General features: G+C 56.6%; 2 protein-coding genes across 11 annotated transcripts in view; one reads left to right on the top strand and one right to left on the bottom strand.

Moving 5' to 3' along the window:
* The window catches only part of CRHR2 (corticotropin releasing hormone receptor 2), a 38,264-nt gene extending 32,989 nt beyond the window's left edge, over positions 1 to 5,275 (top strand). For 4 of the 10 annotated variants that reach the window (XM_008261603.5, XM_008261604.5, XM_008261605.5 and 1 more), the window contains 4 exons: positions 2,222 to 2,307; positions 2,487 to 2,622; positions 2,917 to 2,958; positions 4,183 to 5,275. In XM_008261603.5, the coding sequence (XP_008259825.2) occupies positions 2,222 to 2,307; positions 2,487 to 2,622; positions 2,917 to 2,958; positions 4,183 to 4,323 (405 nt within the window). In that variant the 3' untranslated portion in view covers positions 4,324 to 5,275. The remainder of the gene's footprint in view (positions 1 to 2,221; positions 2,308 to 2,486; positions 2,623 to 2,916; positions 2,959 to 4,182) is intronic. The other 6 variants (XM_008261600.5, XM_008261601.5, XM_008261602.5 and 3 more) reach the window with 3 other exon arrangements.
* A 9,986-nt stretch (positions 5,276 to 15,261) lies between these two features.
* Positions 15,262 to 18,839, bottom strand: part of GARS1 (glycyl-tRNA synthetase 1) — a 40,254-nt gene continuing 36,676 nt past the window's right edge. Inside the window, exons 15-17 of the mRNA XM_070059401.2 lie at positions 17,501 to 17,594; positions 16,661 to 16,851; positions 15,262 to 15,545 (exon numbers count right to left, since the gene is read on the bottom strand). Of these exons, the coding sequence (XP_069915502.1) occupies positions 15,420 to 15,545; positions 16,661 to 16,851; positions 17,501 to 17,594 (411 nt within the window). The 3' untranslated portion in view covers positions 15,262 to 15,419. The remainder of the gene's footprint in view (positions 15,546 to 16,660; positions 16,852 to 17,500; positions 17,595 to 18,839) is intronic.

The raw sequence follows: 18,839 nt of genomic DNA, 5'->3' as shown, positions 1-18,839 counted from the left end.
GCCAGGAGAGAGGGCACTGAGGCAGGCTCCACTGCTCAGGGCAGCTCTTCCAGGGACCTGGGCTGTGCCCTGCCCACCCCTGCGGACATTCCAGGCTGGGTCGGAGGGCCCTGTGAGGGGCTTGCTGCAGAAGGGAGTGGATTTTACCATACCGGCTCCCAGCTGCACTGGTCTAGGGCCTGCAATGTCCCCCGCAGCCACAGGCACACCGGCTGCCATCCGGGGCCGTCTCCTCCCAGCAGGCCGCCCTCACCAGCCGACGGTGCCTCCTTCTCAGTGCCCAGTTCTCTGGCCTTTTCCCCAGGCCTTCCCGACCTCTTAGGAGACAGGCAACCTGCCACCCCACCCCCGTTGCCACCCACCCTCAGCTAGGCCCCAAGCAGGGACCATGTCAACTCAGAGCCTGCCACGTGGTAAGTTGATTCACTGAATGATTAAAGAGAAGCAGAAACCAAGCTTGACAAGGTTAGGGTCCAGCAGCAGTGTACAGGGAGGATCTGGGGTGCAGTGGGCAGGGAAGGGTGGAGTCCAAGAAGGGGGAGCCCAGGGCGGTCAGAAGTTCCCTGGAGAGAAAGAGAGCGTCTGCAGCAGCGCCGCCCCTGATGTGGTAAAGAGGGAGGCTGGGAAACTTGCTACAAAGCAAAGAACGCAGCCGAGGGGGGCGGGGTGGGCTCACTGAACACCTGCCTCGTTTGAGGAGGGCTCAGGCCTGGCTCCCAGTGCCTGACACAGGCCTCTGTGCCGGCCCATCTCTCGGCATAAGGAGCAGGCCCTGTAGCCACGGGGTGCCCAGGAGCTGCTTGCTGCAGTGATGCGCGGACGGACAGACGGACGGACGGGTGGAAGATGGATAAAATGACTTGGTGGGTGGAGGGATGGAGCACTGAGTGGATAATTAAATAAACTAGTTAGTGTATTGATGGGTGCTGGGTGAATAATCTCTAATACAAAGAAATGTGGCAGAAATGAGGATGCATTTTGATTCCAACAGTAGAGACTCAGAGAAGTCGGGAAGAATTGGGAAAGGTCAAGTACTTTGCATTACTTGTGTAAGAAAATTAGGATTGATCAGTGCGCTAAGGTGACTTATGACCCGTGATCCAAGGGAAGATGCCAGAAGCCCAGGAGCTAGATGTTGGGTGCGTCTTCAGAGAAAGTGGGAGTGGCAGGCCATGGGCACCCCCCTGCAGGCTCTGCTGGGCTTGCCAGGCCACGGCTGAAGGGGACCCCGAGCCCTCCTGCCCCACAGCCACCCTCAAGCCTGGGAGTTCCCAAAGGTTACAGGGATGGCAGTCCCATGATGTCTGCCCGTGTCTCCCACTCCCAGCCTGGGATCCAGAACTTAGGGTGTTAGTGGGGCCCAGCATGGGCTTAGGGAGCAGTGGATTTTCTAGACAGAGACTCAGAGGGGGTGTGTGTGTGTGTGTGTGTGCACATGTGTGTGCATGCAGGAGCCCACAGGCGGCTCTCTCTGGCCCATGAGCACTTTCGGAGGAGATGGTCCCAGAGCCTGGCCTGCACACACTGCCACTCCTTCCTGCATGCACAGAGTGCAGAGAGCGCAGGCGGGCTCCAGGCCCCCAGCCCTGGACGCAGGCACACAGCACGGGTCTACAGACACCATAGGCCCACAGAGACCCATGCAGCAGGGGGGTGACACGGCAGCCCTTGCATGCGGCAGGCTCAGAGCCAGACTCTGATGAGGAAGGAAGCACAGAACGAAGATAGATGAGGCCCCTCCCAGAGCCCGGATCCGCCCAGCGGCCTGTCCATCTTCCTAGCCTCGAGGTGTCTGCAGAGGCTCAGGAGCCGGTGGGGAGAGACCTTCCTTGGTCTCATGCTCATTAATCACTCCATGCAGGTGGCAGGCCCTGGGGCTAACCCAGAGCCAGGCAGCTCACCGGGAGCCTGCTGAGCAGAGGGGCCAGGGCTGGGGCAGAGCCTCAGAGTGTGGGGTCGGGCTGGGGGGTCTTCTGGGAACCGCATCCGGGGGAGAGAAGCCTTCGCTCTCGGCTTCACTGCTGCTCCTCCCTGAGTCTGGAGGTGGAGAAGTGGCAGATGCTGGATCTAATGGGGCCGAGAGGGGAGGCGAGGCAGCGGGTCCCAGCAGGTGTGCCTGGGGTGTAGGTTTGCGGGGCTCTGGGGGAGGGGGCTGCCTCCTTGCTCATTCCCAGGCCAAGGCCCTTCCTTCCTGGCTCCTTCTCTGCCTTCTTCCTTCCAGATAAACTTTGTATTTCTGTTCAACATCGTCAGGATCCTAATGACAAAGCTGCGAGCGTCCACCACCTCGGAGACGATGCAGTACAGGTGCGTGAGCACGCGGTGCCTGGGTGGAATGAGCAGCCCTGGTGACGGCCGGCTGCCTGCAGGCCACGCCCACTAAGTCCCCACCGGGAGCTCGCTTGAGCCCCCAAAGAAGCCTTCCCAGCCTGCATGCCTGCCTGTCGCGTGGCCTCAGGCCCGTGTCCCCACCCTGCCGTCCCCAGGAAGGCGGTGAAGGCCACCCTGGTCCTCCTGCCCCTGCTGGGCATCACCTACATGCTCTTCTTCATCAACCCCGGGGAGGACGACCTGGCACAGATTGTGTTCATCTACTTCAACTCCTTCCTGCAGTCCTTCCAGGTGAGGCGCTCGGCCGGCTGTGGCCCCTGGGGAGCCCTGGGAACCAGGACTGGCACACGTGGGGTTCAGTGTGAACACACAGGTGGAGATAAAGCAGGCACACTCCCGGCCCCCAGCCCCACCTGCTGCTGGAGTGCCCTGCTCTGAGCCCAGGCCCTATCAGCCCCACCCAGAGCTCAGGTGTCCCCGCACCTGCTCTGCCGAGGCCCACCCCAGGCTGGACCCCCTTCTACCTGTGTCCTAAGGCCCCACCCAACTCTGCCCCGGCACTGACGGCACCTCCTTGCTTTGCAGGGTTTCTTTGTGTCCGTCTTCTACTGTTTCTTCAACGGAGAGGTACGAGGGTGGCCCTCGGGGTGGCCTGGGCTCTGGGCCTCACCCTCCACTCAAGGGCAGTGCCAGCTGCCCAGCCTTTCAGAAGAGCCAGGTCCCTGGCTCTCCAGTTCTGCCCTGGAGGAGGGAGAGGGAGGCCTGAGAAACAGCCCCAGCCTTAGGGGAGCAGGGGCTAGAGCCAGCCGAGGAGGCCACAAGTCCCAGGGAGCCAGGAGCCGGGGTGCAGGGAGCAGGGTGGGCAGGGTTCCCTGGCTGCAGGACTTCAGGGGAGAGAAAGGCAGAGGCAGTGAGAGGAGGAAGCTTCCAGAAAGAGGAGAGGCATGGACCATACAGGGCTTCATGGATTCAGGGCCCACTCCTCCCACACTGATGAATAGGCCACACCCCCAGGCGGTAAAGCTTGGCTCAGGACGGGGTGCAGTGTCCCCCCTGCAGTTGGCTGGGGAGAGAGACACACACAGGGCCAGTGGGGGGAGGGGGAGGCTGCACCCAAGGGAGCCTAAGCAAGAGCAGACGCAGCTCCAGGGCCAGGAGCTCCCAAATACTCCAGAGGGACACAGCGCCCTCCTGCGGCCACACCTGCACAGGGCCGGGGGTGGGCCCTTCCGTTAAAGCACCCCCCACCCCAGATGCCAAGTCCAACAAAGACCAGTGTGTGGCTGGCTGCAGGGTAGAGAGACACAGGGCCACAAAGGCAAACAGGTGGCCTGCATCCGGGCATTTATGCTGTCCCAGCCAGATGCTGAGGGTGATGGAGCCACACATTTTACAGTAAAACACTCCAGTGACAGTGCAAATGAGAGCAAGAGGCACCGGGTGGGATCTGGACCAGAAGCCACTGGAACTGTCAGCTTTCCCTGTCAGGCGGGAGGGAAGGGCACGGGCGGGCAGGACCTGAGCCAGGTGTGTGCGCTGGCGAGGGCCTGGGAGCTGGGCGCTCTGGGCCTGCCACGCTGAAGTCCAGCAGCAGAGTCGGTCACAAACAGAGCATGGGCGCCAGGCTCCTCCAGGAGAGGGGAGAACAGGGGACTCCAGCGTAGCTGCAGAGCAGAGGTGGGGGCCAGGGGAAAGGTCTTGGTCGGGGGAGGTCCCGCAGTATGAGGGTGGCCGTGGGTGGGGGCCGCCCTGAGCAGCCCAGCGAGGGGCAGGGAGCTGGGGAGACCCGTCCCCCTGTCCCGAGGCCCAGGCTCCGCCCCCGCAGGCCGCTGAGCCTCGCCCGCCCCGCAGGTGCGCTCGGCTCTGAGGAAAAGATGGCATCGCTGGCAGGATCACCACTCCCTGCGAGTGCCTGTGGCCCGGGGCATGTCCATCCCCACGTCACCCACGCGGATCAGCTTCCACAGCATCAAGCACACGGCCGCTGTGTGACCCCCGGCCGCCCACCGGCCCCGCACTCCTCCCCGCTGGAGGCTGCTCCCCGTCCTCTCCCTGTTCTTTCTGGGCTCTCCTTGCTGCAAGGGCCCTGGTGGGGACCGGAGGGAAGGAGCTGGTGTCGCAGCAGAAGGGGGCTCCCGGGGACCAGAGCCGCTGGGAACAGAGGGACGTCACGTTGACAAGAGCTGGGCACGCTTCCTCGGGCGTTTGCCTCTCGCTCTGGATCCTCACGTAGCCCCATTAACAGGTGAGGAAAATGAGGCCTGGGCCGGGGAAGGGCCCGCCCAGGGCCACAGTCAGTTGCCACTCCGTGCCAGCAGCTGGGTGGTGGTTGGGCGTCCTCTGCAGGTGGTGGAGGCAGGAACTAGGTCCTCCCAGGGCTGTCACCAGGAGGAGCCTCCTCTACCCCACCCCCTCCCCGGGCAAGGCCCATTCAACCGGGAGCAGGGACTCTGCAGCAACAACCAATGGGGAGGTTTCTGGGCGTGGCTTCGCAGGCCGGGCTCCGGGAGAGAGAAGCCCTCGGGCCGTTGGCTCCCGAAGGGCTTCCGCCCTAGGCACCTTCCCCTGAAATAAACTAAGGAAAATTCTGTGTCCCATCTTCCCAGTTTTAAGTTGACATCTTATATTTTTTACATGTTTTAAAACACGTGGAGGGCTTTGGTCAATATTTACATTTCAAAATGAAACCGCCACATTTCAAAAGACATCGGTTGGAATCTAAGCTCCTCAGCGATGTACCACATTCAGCCTCATCTGTTTCAGACACATGGAACCAGCTCGACTTTAGCAGCTGGAATCTGGACAACGCTCCCTCTCTCTTTCACTTCCATTTCCCAGAATTTACACTAGGGAAATGTTTCTTTGGTTGAAAGTATTTTATCACTCACTTCTCTGCCACAAAATAAATTTATGAGTTGAAATTAAAATATTTGGTTTCCTGGGACAGAAGGCTCTAAGGGTTTTTTTTTTTTAAAGATATGACTTTTAATTTTTATTAAAGATTCATTTATTTGAAAGAGTTAGAGAGAGAGGATCTTCCTTCTGCTGGTTCATTCCCTAACTGGCTGCAACAGCCCACGTGGTTCTGGGACCTAAACACTTGGCCCATCTTCCTCTGCTTTCCCAGGCACCTTAGCAGGAAGCTGGATGGGAGGCAGAGCAGCCAGGACACGAACAAGTGTTCTGCTATGGGACATTGCTTTACCAGCTATGCCACAACGCTGGCCTCCACAACTATCGTTTGATGTAAAATGCAGTAAGCAACTGATTGGGAAAGAAACGATTTCACAAGTAATTGTTGAGCTTAAAAAGGAAAATGTATCGAAATTTACTTGAGAGCCAGACAGAGAGTTCCCATCTAGCTGTTGACGCCCCAAATGCCCACAAAGGCCTGGGCAGGTCTCGACCAAAACTGGGAGCCTGGAGCTGCACCCAGGTCTCCCACGTGGGTGGCAGGGACGTGGCTGCTTGGGCCATCAGGGTCCGCATCAGCAGTGAGCTGAGTGGGGAGTGAGCACCTTAACCCCCCGCTGAAGGTCCCTCCCTGAAAATACATCGTAATGAATGGGTGGAGATGCAATCCAGCTATGGAAACAATTACTGGCCGGCGCCGCGGCTCACTAGGCTAATCCTCCACCTAGCGGCGCCGGCACACCGGGTTCTAGTCCCGGCCGGGGTGCCGGATTCTGTCCCGGTTGCCCCTCTTCCAGGCCAGCTCTCTGCTGTGGTCAGGGAGTGCAGTGGAGGATGGCCCAAGTGCTTGGGCCCTGCAACCCATGGGAGACCAGGAGAAGCACCTGGCTCCTGCCATCGGATCAGCGCGAATTTTTTGTGTGTTTTGGAAAGCGGTGTGCTGCAAAGCCTCTGAACAAGTGATTAGCTGGCTGTGTCGCCTGGTTCTCTGCACTGCTGACAGCTGCGCCCCAACCCGCGGCGGGCCAGTCACACACTGAAGGCCCCACAGTTTGGCAGGGAAAAGTGCCTTGAAAGTGATGAGCCCTGCAGTAGCTCGTTCAGGGTCTCTCCACCAGCCCTGGCAGCAGACTGCCGGGCGGATGCCAGCTCAGCTCCTCTTGTCCGGGTGCCCTGAAGGGAGGGAAGCCGCACACATCTTGCAGAGTGTCCCTGTGCAGCCAGCAGTGGAGCCACAGCCACCTCCGTCCGCATCTCTGGTGCTTCAGTAGAGCCCAGGAGCTGCCAGTGGCCTGGCCCCAGGAGGAGGGCTCTGTGCGCAGGAAGAGACGCAGCCGGGCTCAATAGAGCACAGGCTCCATGCCAGGTCCCAGCCCTGCGGCACTGCTCCCGAGGGGCCACCCTCAGCTCAGGATCCCGCCTGCCCTGTGCTCCCTGCAGGGTCTGGGGCCGGCCCAGGTGAAGAGGCCTGCAGGTTGCCCCCATGGCTCAGTGCCACCCTGACCTGCTCTCGCCCCAGCCTGAAGAGGCTCCTCCCGGCCCAGTCCCGCATCCCCTCATTACCTGGGCCCTTGGTCGTGCCCTGCAGAGCTCTGCCCTTGAAATGGGGCGGGAGCCATTAGGCCAGCTCTCCAAATCTCCACTCCTTCCACTCGTTCGGCACCTGCTCCGGGCAGCCCCGCCAGCCCTCATTAGTGCCTGTTACTGCTCGCACAAGTCTCCTTCCTGGAAAGTGGTCTCATTAGTGGCCTGGAGCACCCAGGCTCTGCAGGCCCTCAGGCTGTCCTGTTTAACCCTTCGGCTCCTGCTTCCTAATGCTGGGCAGGGCCTCAGCCCACAATTATTCCTCACGCCAGGCTCCTGGTCCTGCTCCCAGGGAGAGAGCAGACAGTGCCCTGACCGCGGCCTGGCTCCAAGTCCAAGTGGGGCCAGAGAGTGGCTGCCATGCGGTGTGAGCCCAGAGACGACAAAGGTGGCAGCAGGAGGGGCAGGGGATGGAGCATCTGCAGGGCAGGAGGTGAACGAGGGGGATGGGTGTCCCCCCCAGGGGCCCCTGGCCAAGGTGTTTTCTGTGTGAGGGCCTGGACCCTCCAGAACCCTGGTGCCCAGGGGCTGGCTGGCAGCAGCAGTAGGAAAAAGGGGTCTACGGTGGAGCTAGGACACACACAGGGACACCCACAGACAGGGAGACACTCCTGGGACGGCAGCGGGAGGCCAGGGTGACCCACGTGTGTGACCCCAGCCTCCCAAGAACGCCGGAGGGGACGCAGAGAGAGGAGCCTCACGCATTTGCCTGTCATTCACTCCCCATGTGTGCAACACCTCTGTGGGCCGGGTGTGAAACAGAAGTAAAACAAGTTTCTGTCTCAGATAGACACTCAAAATCTAGTTGACAAGGAACAGCTCTGCAAACAGCACACAGGAAAAGCAGGCCTGAGGACGTGCGCTTGCGTCCTGCCTGGGTGGCTCTCCCCGCATCCACTCCTGCATGGCGGGGCGGGCGGAGAGGCAGGGCAGCTCAGCAGCCAGCTCTCATCCTTAGCACAGACGGGGCTCCCAGGGGCTCCCAGCTGGAGGCTGGCTTGCCGGTGTGGTGGTACCTTTAAGAGGAGGGGCTCGGTGGGGAGGTCGTCAGGTTCCGGGGCATCAGCAGGTGGGTTAGTCAGCGTCTCCTCACTTAACTAAGTCCCCTGGGATGAGCTTCGTGGGAAGGAGGAAGGTTTATTTCAGCTTCCGGTCCAAGATGGGGCAGCCCCCTTGGCTCAAGGGATGATCACAGAGGCAGCCAGGAAGCAGAGAGACCCAGGGGGCTTACCCAGCCCAAGCCCCCTGTGACCCCAAGGCCTCCCTCCCGGATGATCAAGCCTCCACCCTGAAGCCATCAGCCACTGCCATCCACCCATTAACCACTGACATGACGTTGGGGTCCAAAGGCCTGCATGAGGCTGGGGGCTAAATCCTACTCAGAGGGACTGACCCGCAATCTCAGGGCGAGGGCTCCCAGCCTGGACCGGGCACCACCCACCCGAGTTGTCACGTGGTGAGTGTGGCCGTCTCAGCTCGACCCTTGCTTACTCTGTTGACATGTGACATGTGACATTTCATCCACTCATGGCTCCTGCCACCACTGGCCTTTGCCAACACCAGTGCTAGTGCTACACCCTTGGGCTTGCAGAACCTTGAACTAAACCAAAAAATTTTTAAAAGGATGTGTTTATTTGAAAGGCAGAATTACAGAGAGATGGGGAGAGAGAAAGAGAGATCTTTCATCTGCTGGTTCAGTCCCCAGATGACTGTAATGGCCAGAGCCAGGCCAGGTCAAAGCCAGGAGCCCAGAACTCCATCTGGGTCTCCCACGTGGGTGGCAGGGGCCCAAGTACATGAGCCATCTTCCACTACTTTCCCAGGAGCATTTGCAGGAAGCTGGATTCTAAGTGGAACAGCCAAGACTTGAACTGGGGCTGTGATATGAAGTGCCAGCATCTCAGGCAGCGGCTTAACCCGCTGTGCCACACACTGGCTCCTGAAACCTCTTTTCTCTACCCATGACCAGCCTCAGGTATTTTGTTCTAGAAACACAGACTAAGACAAGAACCTCAGCCGCTCTCCCTTGTTCTTTGCTACTTCTCATCAGCCAGGCTGGGTCCCCCCGGGGAGCTCAGCAGGTGTTGCTCTTGCTGCCCTGAGCATCTCAGAGCCCATGGGCAGGTGGGCAGCAGGTGGGGAGGCCGGAGGGGGAGGGGCTGTCCCGGGAGGGACAGGTGCAGGGAGTGGAAGAGGCACATTCAGGAGGACAGGCCGTCCTATGCCTGTCACAGGCCCTGGGGTCTGTGACAGCTCAACCAGAATTGGGAGTGTTTTGTGGTAAAGAGCTGTGTGGTTGAGACAGCAGTTTTGAAACACTTGAGGCTCCTCCAGCCGGGGCCCTCTGCTCCAGGCACAGCCCTGGACCTGCCACGGGAGGCATGTAGCAGGTGGTGGGCGTCCGGGTTTGAGGGGGAGGTGCAGCCCAGGGAGCCGCCATCTTCCAGGGAGCCCCCAGGTGAACGTGACAGCTGTTGGTGTGGGAGCAGCAGCCAGCCAGCACCCACGTCCTGTTCCCACCACACGTGTGCAAGCCGCAGAACTGGACGGCCAGTGACCTGCTTCTGGAAGCCCTAGGGGAAGACGGCGTGTCTGCATCATGCAAATGTACTCATCAACATGCCCACTGCGGTTTCCGGGCTCTGCCCGCAGGTGCCCCTGATTCTCGGGAGGGGCTGGGCCACTGGAGACGCGCTCGTCAGTGGGAGGAACGGGCAGAGGGGAGCTGACATCACCGCCGGTGGTAATTGAGTTTGCTCCAGACTTCCTGTTGGGGCTTCTGCTTAGGGCCCTGAGGCGTCCCCCACGCAGCTGTCGTGGCCTCTCCATCACAGCTTCCCCTCCCAAACTCTGCCCACTCCACAGCCCTCGCCCAGGATGCCTTCCTGCTGCCATCAGCGCGCTGCTCCCTCTGCCCACAGCACCTCTGCTGACTAAGCTGCCTCTCCTGCCTGTTCACCCAGACCTGGAACACTCATAGGCCACAGCCTGGGGCGAGCAAGACAGGGCAGAGGCAAAGAAATCCCAGAGAGCTCTTCATCTGCACGGTGGGTACCCATCCCGCTCTCCCCCACCTCCCGGCCCCAGAGCTCCGAGGCCAGCCCCTCACCTCCACGTACGGACAGTCTCCACCACAGCCTGCAGGCTCCACATTAATCTCATGCCAGGGAGCCCAGGCCCAGGAGGACGTTGATGTCCCCCAGCAGGGGACACAGCCTGGCCTCCGCTACTGCCTTCCAGTAGGCAGAGGCAGGGCCTGCTCCAGCCAGAGGCAGGATTGCACCTGCCACCGGAGTGATGAATAGCACCTGTTCACTCTCACACTTGTCCTGGTCTGGACCATCGCCCGACTCTGCCTGCGTCTGCCACCGATGCTGCTCGAATGGATGAGTGACGAAAACCACGTGCATAGAACTTTCTGAACAGCGGCTCCCGCGCTTTGGAGAAAGAGCCCACATGGCAGGGACATGGAAGGTGAAGTCTGGCGTCCTGCCGCAGTGTATGTGTGAGCAGGGGCAGGTAGGGCTGTGGACTCCTGCTCCAGAAGAGAACTGTCCCCCAGCCTCTGCTGCAAACACAACCGAGTAATTAATTGTGCTTCTTAATTAGCTCTGCGGGGCACCCAGAACACCCCCTGGCTCCCTGAAGCCCATGCAGAATAAGCAATCCAGCCTCACAGGTCCCCACGGAGGGCCCTGTGCCCAGGAAGGCAGAGCTTAAGACCCATCATTGCTGCCTTCCAACCGCAGCTCCCGTCTCTGGCTTCTCGGAGTCCAGTCCTTTCTTGCTCACCCCTGCTGCCCCACCCCGGTACCTCCCACTTGCCCCAGTGGCTCTGTGGATGGTGGACCCCTGGCTCTTCATCAGATGAACACCGCTAGCCCCATGGTCTCCAAACGCATCTCAATCCTGGGCGTAAAGCAGATTCCGGGCAGCCTCTCCACCTGCCTCCGTGGAGTTTAGCGCCAGGGATGGTGGGAGCGCCGCCTAGGGACGCACACGTCACCGCAGGACCCGCTGCCCCATCTGACGGCACTCGGGCAGTGGGCCCCTTGGGAATGTGACAGATTCTTTGCCCTAGAAAGATACAGATTTTGGGGCCAGCACCTGCAGTGCCAACATCCCATATGGGCACCAGTTTGAGTCCCGGCTGCTCCGCTTCCAAACCAGCTCTCTGCTATGGGCTGGGAAAGCAGTGGAGGATGGCTCAAGTCCTTGGGCCCCTGCACCCAGGTAGGAGACCTGGAAGAAGCTCCTGGCTCCTGGCTTTGGATTGGCGCAGCTCCAGCCATTGTGGCCAGCTGGGGAGTGAACCATCGGATGGAAGACCTCCCTCCCTCTCTCTCTCTCTGCCTCTCCTTCTTTCTCTGTGTAACTCTTTCAAATAAATAAATAAATAAATCTTTAAAAAAATAGATTTTGTAGTAAAAAAGTGCATGACATTTCTGCAGAAATCCTTGAAGGACTCAGGGATTCAAGGTTAAAAGCCCCTGTGTTTTGACACAGTGGCCAGGACATGGCTTGGGACAGCTACATCCCGTATTGGAGGGCTTGGGTACGTGTCCTGGCTCTGCTCGACTCCAGCTTCCTGCTAACGTACATGCTGGGAGGCAGCCAGTGATGGCCAAGTGCATGGGAGACGTGGACGGCGTGCCTGGCTCCTGGCTTCCGCCTGGTCCAGCCTCAGCTCTTGTAGGTATTTGGGAAGTGAACCAGCAGATGGAAGATCTTCCTGCCTTTCAAACACCTACATCCACAATACGCAGCAATTGCTGGGCTGTGAGTGGCCGGTGAGGAAAGGGAGCAGCTCCCAAATCATGTCCCAGTTTCTGGAGGAGTCATGAACTCCATTCCCATGGAGTTAACTCAATTACGGCTCAGTGGCTACCACTCTCCTCCACTGGACTGAAGGCTTCTCCGTGTATCAGCACACATGCCTGCTGCAGTCTCCCTCCTAAAACGACGCCAGGCTGCACTCGGTGTTTTTCCCATGTTAACAGAGGGTTTTTGTTTTTTTTTCCTTTCCCACAATTTCATTCCACTTAATCTCACTGTCAATTAACTCACTCAGATGCGGAACAGTGAGTTTTGATGAGCCAAAGATTTTAATTAGCCTAAATTGTTTTAGTTAGCATAACTGCTTTTGCGTTTGTTGTCAGTGACTGAGTTTCCAGACCTAACCATGCAGGAGCTGGCTGGCAAAAAATCCCCGCAGGTCTCCCTGCCCAGCCTCCAGCTCCTGCAGCCGCCACGGGGTGCAGGCTGTGGCCTGGACAGAGGCAAGGGGGAGCAGACAGCCACCCCAGCTGACCATGAGACACCCAAGGCCCAGAGCACCCCCTTACTTTATTTCCAGTAGAGCTCGGTGCAGCCCCTGCCCTCTGGCCACCCCAGCCCCCATCACCGTCCAGCAAGGTGTGGCGGCCACACCCCCATCCCACCCCCACACCTGCTTCCCTCACTGCACTCGAGGTTCTTACAAACTCATGGCCTCAGAGGAATCCCCTCTGGGCAAAGCCACAGATCCAGCATTCCATGTGGCAAGTCAGCTCATGAGTCTAGTGGTGCAGCAGTGACAAGAAATGCTGATGCCCAGGCCACGCCTCAGGGAAGTTAATTAAACCAGAGGTGTGGCCCACACCTGTGCATGTTAAGAGTCACTGCCCTCACGCTGAAGCAGCAGGTTTTAAAAGGCGTGCCCTTTAACTTGCGAGGAAGACAGACCATCTGGGTGAGATGGGAGAGCAGCTCCCAAATCATGTCCCAATTTCTGGAGGAGTCATGAACTCCATCCCCATGGTCTTAACTCGATTACGGCTCAGTGGCTACCCAGTAACCAAGAATTATTGAACAGGCCAACAAGAGGTGAATTTCCAGACACAGCAAAATCATTCATCCATTCACTTACTGAATTTTCAACTAGATTTCATCGTGGTGTTGACCCAATGCCAGAAACACTTGCCTTAACAGAGAATCAGCAAAGATGCTGCTGGCACAAGGCTGAGACAGAACGGTGCTCCTCACGCCTCTCCCTCCAGGGCGCTTCACGGAGGTGCAGCCAAAGCAATGTGCATTTCTCTCTAGGACATCCGGTCCTCTGAGGAACAGACTCCACTGACTGCCGCCCTGAGAGCCTACAGGTCAAGGGAGCCGTACCGCAGGATCTAGAAGGAAATCTACAGCAAGTGATTACTTGAACAAAGTAACTTGTCACAAAGACCCTGGGACATGTGACATCTCTAGTACCATTTCAGGAGGTGAGACCGCTCCTGTATTCCTACGACCTGGTGATGAACTCCTTTTCTGGAACATCTATCTGCACACAGTACTTTGCCATCAGGGTCTGTTCAGCACCACGACCGTGCTGAACTGCACAGAGCCAGGCACACAGCCCTCACCAGACAACTCCACACTCCACCGGACTGAAGGCCTCAGACCCCAGCCCAAGTGTTCCTGCACACTTGGGAACCAGCTGGTACCTGGACCTCTCCCAGCATTCATTTTGGGGGGAGGGAGGAGCAGGAGTAACCTCACTGAGCCGACACTATCCATCTCGTTCTTCCTAGCTCACTCACGGTTCCATACCTATGGCCACAGCAGTCTTCAAACAGAGCCTGGGCCTGACCACAACATGCAAACCCACAGGCAGAGCCTCTGCATTTGAAAAACCACCCTCTGCCTGCTCCACAGGACGGGAGAGCTCTGCTGCTGGTCCGCCCGGCTGCCTCACTCGGGTCATCAATCATGGATAGGTGTTCTCTTAGGAGAAAGCGTACTTTGTCCCTGGGGGAAGGACTGGAGCGAGGCGGGCTGGCAGCTTTCACATCCAGTCTGTAACTCATGATGGACGCATTCGCCGACTCCAGTCCCTTTACGAGCCAACGCAGGTGAATCCCACTATGGACTGAATACATCTTTCCCCGTTAATGAGCTCATAATGATGTCTCAGGTTGTGCTGCTGAGAGGGAGGCACCTGCTGTGAAAGGCAGTCAACACGTCGGTGGGAAGCAGACAGGTGGGAGCGCGGGATCTGAGCCCAGGTCAGAGCCTAAGCGTAAGGAATTACAAGCGAGAAAACAGGGGCTCGGTTCATGTGAAACGCAGCTCCTTCCAAGTTCATAATGAATGCTGCTCCGAGCACCGGTGAGGGGAGGAATAAGCCTCACTGTAAAGCTCTCTTCCCAGACGCTGCTTTGGAAATCTGAGACTCACTCACAGACTTGTGAGCATCTACTACTGTGCTCCAGCTCGGTGGCCGGCATCCTGGGAGATGAGACACAAAGGAGAGAGACCCTGGGGCGAGCCGACTGTGCATCTAAGAAATCACAGCTTCACTGCTCTTCCCAGCCAAGACAAGAGAGCACGCTGTGCAGCCACCACCCTGCCCAGCTCTGCTCACAGGAAGCGGGGCACCAGACAAGGTCCTCGCTACAAACAAACGGCTGCTCACATTCACACAGCCTGGAACCTCTTCCTTACAAATCAGCGCTGGTCTTCTCAGCGGCCTATCTGAATTATATCATGGAGTACCATAAACCTGACCCCAAATTACTAGGTTAGAATCAAGACCCAGTGACGGCTGAGAATTGCCAAGCCAGGTAAGACAGGTGGGGCTCCAGGGCAGCCCGTGGAGCCAAGCACAAGGGCGCTGTTCGATGGGTGCTTCTGTCATGGGCTCCCTCTGGGAACCTCCAGTGGAGCAGAGACTTCTGTTTATTTTTTTTATTTTTATTTTTATTATTATTTTTGACAGGCAGAGTGGACAGTGAGAGAGAGACAGAGAGAAAGGTCTTCCTTTGCCGTTGGTTCACCCTCCAATGGCCGCCGCTGCAGCCGGCGCACCGCGCTGATCCGATGGCAGGAGCCAGGTGCTTCTCCTGGTCTCCCATGGGGTGCAGGGCCCAAGCACCTGGGCCATCCTCCACTGCACTCCCTGGCCATAGCAGAGAGCTGGCCTAGAACCCGGTGTGCCGGGGCCGCAAGGTGGAGGATTAGCCTATTGAGCCACGGCGCCGGCCGAGACTTCTGTTTAGAACCCTGGGGCTAGCAGCCCTTGCCCTCTCTCCCCCGCCCACCAGCACACAGCCTGCTACCCCATCCCCACCTCAGCCTTTCCCAGAAGCGGCTCCACCCACGGGGGGCTGTCATCTCTTCACCACAAAAAGAGAAAGGGAAAATGCAAATCCAGAGAGACACAAAGGAGATCAGTGGCTGCCTGGGGCTGCGGCTGGCGTGGGGAGCGATGGGAAAAGGGTTGTGTGAGGCTTTCTTGTGCTGGGGAGGCCGTCCAAGCAGCTGTGGCGATTCCTACACAACGTAAGTCATGCTCCTACAAAGCTGTTAACTTAAACATGTGCTAATTGTGTTGGCCCTTAAGCCATGTGGATGTCAAACAATGGGAGAAATGCAAAAGGACCACACAGGCAAATGGAATTCCTTGGACTTTAATTGTGGGGGTAAAATCCGGCAGCCACTGGGGATGAGACACAGTCTCGGGCAACCACGAAGGATGTTGTTTTTTGGTAAAGTGGACATGATAAGAGTTATTTTTATTTATTAGCACAAGCAGTAAAAAGTTGCTAAAATTGTCCTCATTCCTCGATCGTCTCTTTTTTACCAGTCTCTTGCCCTTCAAAGAGGGGATACCTGGCCTCCACATCGGCCCACGTGATGCTGCCACTGGCCAGATCGCGCACTACGGTGGGCAGTTCAGAGACCTGGGGCGAAAGCAAAGAGAAACCCAAGATCAGTCAACTTGCTAAGACTTCCAGGAGACGACTCACCGAACCCAGGAAACTGAACAGGGCCCTTTACCAGCTGAGCTCTGCAGAGTACTTCCTGAGTCTCCACTTAGCTCCACTCATTCCCTGCCCCCAGCGCAGGCCTGGGCCACCGTTCCAGCCCACTGTGCTCCCTGGCCCCCCTGGGTAACTCAGTTCTGCCGCAAAGCCTTCCCACTATCCTAAACCTCCACGTCAACCTAAGTAGAAAGTAACACAGGAAGCGGGCCAGGGGAGACTGGCAAAACGGCAGTGGCTCCCCAAGCCCTCGCTCTGCCCGCGCCAGCAGGGCTGGGGCAGACAGGCTGTCTAACCAGCTCCTAAGCGGTGCTGCCAGGGCCACTGCTGGGGGTCACATTGTGAACGCAGGTCCAGGGCAGCCAGGCAGGGTTTGAGAAAAGACAAGCCAGAGTCCACGGCTTCCAGATTATTTCGCCCTCTGGGAAAAAGCAGCCTCCACTGTTCTCCCGGTCACTACCTCCACATGGGGCTGAGCACAGAACAGGCACTCTAAATAGAAATGCTCAGAGTGGATGAACGCAGGGCCAAGCGGTGCTCCCCCCGCTGGCCTCTGTGTCCCCTTACCACCCTCCTCTCCCTGTGCTGCTCCCATTCCACGACTCCTTCCCACCGCGTCAAGTCGCTGGTAGCTGAGTCACTTCTGAATGGATTACACAGAAACACTTGTCCATACTCATGCATACGTTTCTATAGAAATAGGAAGATAAAAACGTCTCAGCCCCCAAAAGCCTGCCAATAAAACTATGGCAACAAGCTCTTGGGATCATGTTTCTCTTGCCCTATAAACAAACAACTATAAAACCAAACTGCCAGGGAATGAGCTCAGAGCTGTACAAATGGCTATGAATAACAGAGAAGTGCTAATGGATACTTTCATAATTAAACCAAAGGGACTTGGGAGTCTGGGTTCTGTCTGATACAAACCTATTATTAAAATTAAAAATAAATAAATAAGCAAATGGAAAGAGGCATAGAAACAGCAAAATCCAACTCAAGTCAGGGAGAGCAGCGCCCAGAGACAAGGCAGGTACCTCTGCCCTGATCTGCCGCATGGAGTCGCGGTCCCGCAGCGTGGCAGTGTGAGGGGTCTTGTTCACTGTGTCGAAGTCGATGGTGATGCCGAAAGCCACACCGATCTCATCAGTCCTGGCATAGCGTCTTCCGATCGACCCGGAGGAATCATCCACTTTGTGAGACACGCTGTTCCTGGTCAGGGCTTCCGCTACCCAAAATACATGAAGAAAATTACAAACAGAACAATGGAGTAAGTCCCAATGTCATCTATTGCTTTTTTACCTGTCTTGTAAGCTCAGAAACTTAGAAAAGAGACCAAGACAAGAGAGCAACAAGTCCTAGTTGCAAGACAAAGAAAAATGTCAACCCCTCGCTGAAGCTCAAACCTTCCCTCATCCTCCATCGCTGTGGCTGCAGGGGCAGGAGGTGAGACCACGTCCACACCCAGGTCGACTTGCAGGAGGTGAGACCAAGTCCACACCCAGGTCGACTTGCAGGAGGTGAGACCAAGTCCACACCCAGGGGCGGTCACTCGCATGGCCTCAGCAGCTCAACCTGCTCCCCAGCAGCAGATGACTATCAGGACGCCTTCAACGCGCACAGACCCACGAGGGCCGTACCCCTGCTCAGACTCCCTGATGAAGTGGGCAGGTAACCTTTAGGCCTGGCTGTCGGGCCCTGTCTTGATTCATGCAGAAACACCCTGAGCAAGCACGCCCTCCCAGATACAACGGCTAACATCCCTTAGAAGCACTCGTTATTCAATCTATATTTTTACTGAAATAAATGACATATTTCCTAAAATTTGGTCTACTTGGTGATGTTCCCATGGAGATTAGGCAATTGGGTTTGCTTACATAACTCCTTGACAAACGGCATGAACTCCTGGTTTTGACTCAGTGGAAGGACGGAGCATTTGAATGGAGCGACGACAGCAGGGAAACTGAAGAACTAGATGATGTTAAAAAACAAAAAAAAAATACAAGGCATGTTAGTTATTAATATACAAATGTTGATGCCCCTCAGTGGGCGGGCGTCCATGCGTATTTTCACTACGCCAGGAAACGCGGTATGACGGGCAGAATGACAGAAGAGAACCCACAGCTAAACTGGAATCAGACACAGAGTTTCATCTCTGAATTCGAAGCCCTCCCCTCAATCTCGCCTTCTCATTCCCTGCGCTGCTGACTGCTCAGGTCAGTTATATGCACAGGTGTGTTAGAAAAAGTCAAAGAAGGTGCAAGTGACACATGCGTAACATGGAATTTTCTGGTTCCACATCAACACCCCACTCTTTCCTGTAGAAAGCACCTCAAGGATCTATCCCCAATTCACTAACAAGGGGTAGAACAGTATCAAGCCCAAATCCTTGTCAGTCCCATAGGGGAAGAATCTATACATTGGGATCAAGTGGAACAGGAGGGCTTCATTAGCCCACACAGCATTGATCCAAAAGATGGAGGACAAAACAAACAGGTGCTCTGTACACTTAGACTAAGTATAGCCCTCCACCCGCCACCACCAACCTGTTACTGGAACAGGTTTCTGAGTAACTCAGAAATGAGACAGCCAAGATATTCTGTGGGAGGCAAGACAGTCTACCAACTTCAGTTGGAAACGAGAGCTGAAGGCAATTCTTACATATTGGTACAAGACGAAGGTTGGAAGGCAGGAACATGGAATTTGGAATAAATCTGTTCTACAAAACAATGAATGCCAATCGATGATGAGTATCCTGCTGGCCACCAACAAGGCCGCCTGTACCACAGAGGGCAGAGTTCTCTCCCTCCTCCATGCTATGACGATTCGATTTCATAGACGAGAGAAGCAGCAACCTGCTTCACAGGAAAGACTTCCTAAATTTTCTCTAGCAATGCTTTTTTTTTTTAACTTTTATTTAATGAATATAGATTTCCAAAGTACAGCTTATGGATTACATTGGCTTCCCCACCCCCATGACTTCCCTCCCACCCGCAACCCTCCCCTTTCCCGCTCTCTCTCCCCTTCCATTCATATCAAGATTCATTTTCAACTTTCTATATATACAGAAGATCAGTTTAGTATACATTAAGTAAAGATTTCAACAGTTTGCACCCACATAGAAACACAAAGTGAAAAATACTGTTTGAGTATCTAGCAATGCTTTTATACCAAAGTTACAGGCAAATAAACCAAAGGTTTCCCACAGCCTAATCA

Source organism: Oryctolagus cuniculus, chromosome 16 (genome assembly GCF_051225735.1).
Source record: "Oryctolagus cuniculus isolate XC-2025 breed Fujian yellow rabbit chromosome 16, ASM5122573v1, whole genome shotgun sequence".
Classification (NCBI taxonomy): Eukaryota; Metazoa; Chordata; class Mammalia; order Lagomorpha; family Leporidae; genus Oryctolagus; species Oryctolagus cuniculus.
Note: the sequence above shows the minus strand (reverse complement) of the source record. Positions and strands in the feature narration are given on the sequence as shown.